This window comes from Phoca vitulina, unplaced genomic scaffold, assembly GCF_004348235.1.
Source record: "Phoca vitulina isolate PV1807 unplaced genomic scaffold, GSC_HSeal_1.0 scaffold1247, whole genome shotgun sequence".
NCBI lineage: Eukaryota > Metazoa > Chordata > Mammalia > Carnivora > Phocidae > Phoca > Phoca vitulina.
Window position 1 is genome coordinate 1 of NW_022590934.1, and position 8,768 is coordinate 8,768.

At 37.5% G+C, this 8,768-nt stretch overlaps 1 protein-coding gene across 1 annotated transcript; it reads left to right on the forward strand.

Moving 5' to 3' along the window:
• Positions 1-98: 98 nt before the first annotated feature.
• LOC116629526 (synaptonemal complex protein 3-like) lies at positions 99-8,345 on the forward strand (the record flags this gene model as incomplete). The annotated part of the gene is made up of 7 exons (XM_032399793.1): positions 99-168; positions 321-355; positions 2,373-2,490; positions 3,377-3,476; positions 5,190-5,288; positions 7,613-7,717; positions 7,847-8,345. Coding segments are annotated over 7 exons (581 nt in total), but the record flags the coding sequence as incomplete, so codon positions are not given.
• Between the last annotated feature and the right edge of the window lie 423 nt (positions 8,346-8,768).

The following is an 8,768-nucleotide window of genomic DNA, read 5'->3' on the forward strand; positions in this document are numbered from 1 at the left end:
TAAGCTGCAAAAGAGGATTTTCAGCATTAAATGTCAATAAGTGTATGTTTAATATAGTATTAAACATATGTTATGTATGTATGTTTATTTCAACGCAGGAAACAGTCCAGTAACCGATAAACATGGACGAAAAAGGCCTTCTGCAGTAACGTTTGAGGAAGATGCGGGGTAATGTGTTCATAGTATTTTCACTCACCAGATCAAGTCAACTTGGCTTACATAACAATTATTCTCTGTAAAATCCTAGAATGAGACATTTTTTCCAAAACAAACATGATCTTTGTTTATCCTTAATAATGTTTGATGTAACTTCTTCACAGGAATGAAATACAGAAGATGCTGCAAGGACTTGGAGGTATGCTTAAGTGATGTTTGCGGTGGAAAAAAAAAATGGTTTTAAACCATACAGCTTTTATAAATGGAAATGTCAATGAGTGGTCTGCAACACTGATTTTAATGCCTTGTTCTCGTATGTAGGATATGACACAGGTATTTAGTGTGATTCAACTTTGCAAGTTTCTTTACTGACCTTTTCCATTGTTGATGTGGAAAAGTAAAAATGGTACTAACCTTGATGAGGTAAGAATGATGCCATTATTTTACACACATGTACATTTAATATAAATTAATATAAATTAAACAGAGAAAAGTTTGAACCTCCTTGTGTGCACAGTGTGCACAGATTAGGTGATATATCAATTTTTAATGTCAATTTTAAATTTCCTTGATTTAGTTACTTTTCATAACTTTCCGGCGTCCTGTTCTTTGGAGCAGCAGCACAAATTGAATCCTCTAAAAAACAAACAAACAAAAAACTCTTTATTGTTACTTTTCATTAGCAAACCGTGTAGCTGCAAACCAAAGAAGTCTCCTAGCTAGTGAGAAATATATAATCATATCCAAACTCCTAAGTTTTATGTTGTTTGGCCAGATGTCAGTTACACCATCTGCACTACAGGACAGGACCCTTAGCAGGGTCCAAGTCAATCTGCGGCTCTTCGATAGAGATCATCCTTACAAGCGAGTACGTTTTGAAGGCTTTGCTCTATTTGGTGGTGACAAAGTGCTTGCTTTGTGAGCTGTCTGGTAAACTTCTTACTATAGATGGATTCCGGATGTATAAAATATTGTTATTATAGTGCAGATCCTTCATGACTACTGAAAAATAAGTATTGATTGTAGATCCATAAAGTCAAATCATATGATTTGCAAAGCTTTATTTGAAGTATTAAGATTCTGTGAAATGCAGCACTTATGGATAAAAGTGTCATGTAAAAAGCTCCATGAAAATATTTTTTAAATGTTTTTGAATTCATTTATTTAAATTAGAATTTTTACACCCGCGGCCCCTGTCTCTTTTAGTAAAACACAGTTAAAAGCATCACGCACTAGACCGCTTGAAAAATAATTTTTTTTAATGTGCGATATAATTATTTTTATCCTTTTGAGGATCATTTTTAAGAAAACACTTTTGTGCGTTTTATATAACGCATTCCTTTTTTAAATTTAATTTAATTTTATTATGTTACGTTAGTCACCATACAGTGCATCGTTAGTTTTTGATGTAGTGATCCACGATTCGTTGTTTTCGTATAACACCCGGTGCTCCATGCAGTACGTGCCCTCCTTAATACCCACCACCGGGCTAACCCATCCCCTCACCCCCCTCCCCTCTAGAACCCTCAGTTTGTTTCTCGGAGTCTATGGACTCATGGTTCGTCTCCCCCTCCGATTCCCACCCCCTTCATTTTTCCCTTCCTTCTCCTAATGTCCTCCATGTTATTCCTTATGTTCCACAAATCAGTGAAACCATATGATAATTGACTTTCTCTGCTTGACTTACTTCACTTAGCATATATAATGCATTCTAACGGTAATCCATCTAAACATGTCCCTTGAACTGGAGGATATTTTATAAATTTAGAGAAATTTGCCTTTTAGCTGTTTTCTCACAAGGAAATTAAAGTCTGCCTTTGGGGTTCTCTATACGCATTTTGATAATGGAAAATATTTTGATTACTATCCCCTTTTCGTTATCTCTAAACTAAAAGGTGGCCTGCAGTTAGAAAAATTATAACTGGGATACTAGTACCAGAAAGATTTTACAGAAAATAGTGAGCAAATCTTGCTTTTTGAAATGATGCCTGTGTTATAATTTTTATTTTACTTATTTTATTTTTTAAAGTGTAATTGGCGTACAATATTATATTAGTTCCAGGTATACAACATAGTGATTGGACATTTATGATGTCTGTATTATAAATTTTAAATGTCTTTGCATATTGCTGAGACAACATTTACGCATATTGATTCGTATATATGAAAACAAAATAATTTTCAACACTAAATTTCAGTGAATATTTTGTATACAGTTGACATTAAACAGGCTCTTCTTGCAAAGAGAAAAATGTTCGAAGTGAATGCCAGAGCTTTTGTCAAAACCGCTAACGAAAAAATTGAGCATGTTTGGAACATACAGCAAGAACAAAGGTGAAGTTGTTGGGTTTTGTTGTTTTGTTTTGTTTTGAAGTCACGATGACATTTGTATCATTTCTTAGTATTCGTTGGTGCGAATAACCTAAGACAAATTCTATTATATTGAACTTGCCAGTGAAAAAATAGATTTTGCTTGATTTTTTTTCTAAGCAGATAAATTCTGTTAACCTCACTCCTTAACAGAATTGAGATGTATCTCCTGGAAGCCAATAAAGATGACCTTTTTTCCCTTTCAAATAACAATTGAGTTTTCTTCCTATAACATTAATTCGTATTTATTCTAGACCTACACTAGCTGAACTTCAGGTAAATGCCTTAAACCATTATTCTTGCGATAGTTAACTGTATTCAGTTATGTAGAAAAGATTGATCTTATATTACAAATAATTTGCATATTTTAGTAAATTGTGTTCACTGTTCTTTCTTAAAAACCATTGTTGTGCCAAAGAGGGGAAGTATTTAAGTGAAATATTCCTGTTTGGAAACCTTCTATGATAAATGGATATGATATCCTTACTGAATCTACTTACCATATCAGAACATACATGTTCTTCAGTAAGAAGAAATGAAAAGTAAACTGCTTTTAGATAAAATGAATTTTTCTGGAAAATTGATAGTACAGTAAATCCTCACCAGTTTTTAAGAGGTAAGGCATGTGAGATAGCTTATATATTGGTCAGTCAGGGACGATACTTTTGGAATAAGAGTAGATCGTTCGTGTAGCCTTTCTGTTTCTCAGGAGACCATTTCAGCTGCTATTACGCTGTTACTGCCGTCTCCTTTTATGGTGTAAATTGTGTCAAATCAATTTTGTTTTGAATATGGTTAATTTTTCCGTATCTTTATGAGGTGTGACGGTGCTCATTATTATGTTTTACAGGCAGAATCTTCATCTCAAATATTCTCAGCAGTTTCTGACTTTGTTTCGGGAGTGGGATACAGACATGCGGAAAGCCCAGGAACAAGAAGAAAAACTAGCTGTTGGTATCAGCCTTGGCTTTAAAATTGATTTATTTATTGTATCAAAGTCTCAAGTGGCAGTAGGTCATGCAAAAACAGAGGAGAGAATGTAGAGTCCATGAGCCCAGATGGGTAAAGGTGGGTGGAAGATGTAGCGGTGGGAGACTGAATGTTCTATTTGGATTGCCTCAGTCTATTTAGTGATATAGGAAGGTCACCAGTTAAGAGTTAGAGTGGTGGAGGAGGTGTTGCCTTTGAGGGGCAGAGAAGAAGTCCTGGAACTGTTTCCAGGAGAGCGGGCCAGCGAATGGACTAGGGAAATATCATTGCCAAGCAGCATTATGGGTCTAATTTAGGTTAGTGTCATAGTGATCATGAATTTAAGGTGAGACCCCTCTGCATGGTTGTGGCAGAGCAGCTGGAGAGTTGGATTTTCCAGGGTTGCGGTTTAGCCACGCAGATCAACAGAGTGAAAAGGGGGCAAGGTACACGTGCAAGTGCATAGGTATAATGACTGGCCATGGAATTTAAGCCAAGAAGGAGGAGAAGGGAGAATATGAGAGTGGGGACTGGGGACCATGAAAAGTCGCAGGATCGATGGGATGTTAATCCTGAAAGAGCACTGAACTGTAGTAAAAAGGGTAGAGAACTACAAACAGGGAGGTAGACGTTGAATGTCGGGGGGGAAAGTGGACAAACAGTATAGTACAGTGGTCAAGAGCCTGGACTCTGGAACCATTTTGGGGGGACCCAGTCCTGGTTGACCAGTACTAGCTGTGAAATCAGGGACAAATTGTTTCTCTCTGTACCTCACTCAGTTTCCTCACCTATGAAAGGAGACGAGACATAATAAGAGTACTTGCCTCATAGAGCTGTTTTGAGGATTAAATGAGATCGTATATAATAAGTTTGTTTAAAATGGCTCAGAACAGTACCTGACACACAGTTCCTATATAAGTCTCTGCTCTACTTAATATTATGTAGATGTTGCAGTTATTGGGAATGACAGAATCCAGGGTATGACTATGTAAGTGAGTGACTAAAGTAGGGAAGAGGACAAAATTATTGTTGGAGATTAGGTCAAGGAACAGAGAGGCTAGGATCATCTGTATGCATACTGAAATGACCGAGAATTAGTACACGTTTTGAATGTTGTTAAGAAAGAATATCTCTGGGACGTCTGGGTGGCTCAGTCGGCTAAGCGTCTGCCTTCGGCTCAGGCCATGATCCCAGGGTCCTGGGATCAAGGCCCACATCGGGCTCCTTGCTCAGCAGGAAGCCTGCTTCTCCCTCTGCCTCTGCCCCTCCCCCTGCTTGTGCGCTCTCTGTCTCTGTCTCTGTCTCTCTCTGATAATAAATAAAATCTTAAAAAGAAAGAAAGAAAGAATATCTCTTCTGAAACTACTGTTAGGAAGGATTAGTGTACGGATTTTTGCCTACTTGTGGTAAACACATTTTTGGAAGGGTCATTTGTGGATTTTGAAGTCAAAAATTAAAACATGTTTTCAGTATTGGTGAGAAAGACAATTTCCTACTTAATGGCTACTAGGTAGGATCGTCGTATTGTTTCTGTATATTAGTGGTGAATAAACTTGGCCACAAAAGTTGTTAAAACAGGAAATGTTAACAAGTATCGATTTAAAGAATATTGCTTTCAAACTTGATGTATAATTATGTTTTCTAAATATTAAATGTTACCCACATTTTATCACCCTTTTCTTTTATATTTGTAGGGTATGTTCCGAGAGCAACGAAAGATTCTTCAACAAGCTAGAGCTGTTCAGAACCAGAGACTGCAAAAAATTAAAGACTTACATGAGCAATTCTTAAAGGTCTGTTGTATTTGGCAACACAATACATTCTTATAAAACATAACATGTAGGCGCGCCTGGGTGGCTCAGTCAGTTGAGCAGCCGACTCCTGGTTTTGGCTCAGGTCGTGGGTCCTGATCTCACGGGTTGTGGGATCGAGCCCCGCCTCGTGCCTCCTGCTTAGCGGGGAGTCTGCTTGAAGATTCTCTCCCTCTGCCCCTCCTCCCACTTGCATGTGCACATGCTCTCTCTCTCTCATAAGTAAGTAAATATTTAAAAATATATATAGAAAATGTATGTAAAAGTAGAAGACTGTTTCTTTCCAAATCTTCGGGGAAGGGGGAACCATTTAGGTTGTACATCTAAATTGTTAAACATTGTCCATTTGGAATTCATTGTTTTGGATTTAACGTAATTGGTAAATGCATTTTTATTTTTAGAATTAATTAATAGTTTTGTGGGAGTCATCTAAAACAGGGAACTGTAAAGAGGGAATTTCACCTAGAAATATATGTATTGTGAAGAAAACTGGTACTTTATTAACACTTTAATCATAATTTTTTGTTCAACAATCAGTTTTGAGGAGATCGGCAATAAATTTATAGTGGAAACTAGGAAGTCTATAAATCACTTCTACGTGTCTTTTACTTGTGTTAACGGTTTCTGTTAAATATGAGTAGGCAATTGTAATTGATGAATAGCACTTTTATATTCAAATGCGTTACGTGAGTGTTTTATGGCATATTTGCTTTTGGAATATTAGACCAATAATGACTTTATATGCATACTTAAAATCATAAGAAAAGGTCTAAATGTATAACAGAATGAAAAAGCCAGAGGAGGACTAAACGTTTGTGAGTTGAGAATGATCTGCTGGGATATTTGCACATTAGCAAATTGTCCTCAGTGACACAGACCTCTTCTTCGTGCAGATATATACTCGTTTAGGAGGCAATGGAAGCCTGCACATCCCCGTTCTTTTTTCTTGGTGTGTGTATGTGGGCGGGGAGGGAGGGGCGGCGGAGGGGAGTGGGAGGTGTACTTTACCTCTGCAGCTGTACCTTAATATCTTTCTTTGAATTCCCACTGCCGCTGCCCCGAGTTCAGGATCTCATCATTCCCTGCTTATACTATTAAACTCTCATCTGAGTTCTCTCTTCTCCGGTCCATCCTTCCCAGTTCTGCAATATGATGTTCCAAAACGTGTACCTTCCCTCCTGAAAACCTGCCATTAGCTTCCCATTTAAACACTCAGGTATTCAACGTCTGCCCTGTAACAAGACTCCCTTTGTAGTTTTATACTTACATTCCTCCTTTCCTCCCACCCCTCCAGTACACTAACTCACCATCACTTCCTTGTTTCTAGAGTACTTTCAATTCCCTCTTCCCTTTACCTACTGAAGTCTTACTCTTTTGCCAACTAAATCAGAATCAATCTTATTTTCCGGTACACAGTCATGGCAAGTGGTGTTTCCTTAATTGTTACAAAGTTTTTGTGTTGTTTTTATTTACATGTTTTTTTATTCTCACTGGAATAAGGAAGGAAGAGATCGTGCATTCATTTTCCAAATTCCTCCACAGCACTTAACAGTACTTTTTACGTAGTATGTGCTAGATCACTATTTGTTAAGTGAACAGTAAGGATTTAGAACACGTTTGTTTTTCATAACTTAAAGAGGTCGTGTTACAGATCATTTTATTCCCTCCAACGGAATCATGTTACATTGATTTTTACTCATTATAAGTGCAGTGCTACATGGTATTTAGAAAGCTTATTAGAGAGTTTTAAAATCATGGTATTTCATTCTGTGGGACTGCCAGTCTTTTTTTTTTTTCTCCACCTTGACCTTAACTGTTTATTAACCCATTGTTTCGAGCAAAGTGTACTACTGTCATGCCTCTATGATAATAATAATACTTGACTCAAACACAACATTTAAAAAATTTCCTAAGTGGGTATTTTGATCTCCATGTATTAGGTATAATATTTTATTTGGAATAAATAACGAGCATCCTTTGAGTATTAAGAATTGTTACTTTTGAAATTTAATTTAATTTTTTAAAAGATTTTATTTATTTTTTAGGGGGGAGAGAGAGAGAGAGAGAGAGAGAGAGCACCCATGAGCAGGGGGAGGGGCAGAGGGAGATGGAGAAGCAGACTCCCCGCCGAGCAGGGAGCCCGACGTGGGGGCTCGATCCCAGGACCCCGAGATCATGACCTGAGCCGAAGGCAGACGCTTAACTGACTGAGCCACCCAGGCGCCCCTTGAAATTTTTAATTTTACATGTTTGGAGCATGAGATGAAAAGTGGTGGTTTGTAACTGAACTAGGCTTTTTGTTTTAGAGTATGCAGGACTTAGAGAAGGACCATGAACATCTTCTTACTGATCAACAAAGCGAAGTTAGGGAAGACATGACCAAGTTGCAAAACAAAATTATGATGGAAGCTGTAAGTGGTGTATATTTAATATTAAGAACTCAGGAGGGATGTGAGCATTGGGATATTTTGTTGGCCAAAATGTATGTAACAATTACCTAAATAACACGCGAATGTTTAATATTTCCTTCCTTGAAACAGCAGCAGCAAGCGCTGGCCATTCTTCAGAAGTCTCTTTATTCCCTGTTGTTCTGATGACTTTGAAGGAAGAACAGGAACCCAAGTCTTACAATACAAGTGTAACATTAGCTACACCGAACCACGTTGTAGTAGTTTAAAAATTATAGTTGCAATCGGTACATCTTGTTTATCATAGCTTGCTTGGTAAGTGCAAGAATCTATTCCTGTTAAAACCCCCAACCCTAAACAGTTATGTGCGTAGCAGCAATTCCACAATTATATGTATTACGCTTTCAGCCCTTCGTTAGTAATGACTTTTTGTACTTAACACTGTCAATTAACTTTTAACAGTAACGATGATTTAATTCTAGGCTTGGCCTCAGTGGATCTGTATCAGTCCCAAAAGGTTCAAAGCACAAATACAGAAAGAAGGCTACATTGCTTTTCCTAAAGGAAAAAAAAAAAAAAATTAAAGAATATAAAATCTATCTTATCCGTGTACCCGCTTGTATTTACTCATTAGTTTACAGAGCCAATTCCAATAAAAATATGATTTCAGAAGAAAATGTACTCTACTGCCTTATAAAAATTATTGAAAGTAAACATGAGATTGTGTTTTTGAATAAATTAAACTGCCTAAAATCACTGGGAGAACAGAACTACGTATATAAATATCCGTGCTGAGACATGGGTTTGTGAATATGTCATTTCCACCAAGACATCAAAATGTCATTTACTTGGGGCGCCTGGGTGGCTCAGTTGGTTAAGCGACTGCCTTCGGCTCAGGTCATGATCCTGGAGTCCCTGGATCGAGTCCCGCATCGGGCTCCCTGCTCGGCAGGGAACCTGCTTCTCCCTCTGACCCTCCCCCTCTCATGTGCTCTCTCTCTCTCTCATTCTCTCTCTCTCAAATAAATAAATAAAAAATCTTTAAAAAAAAAAA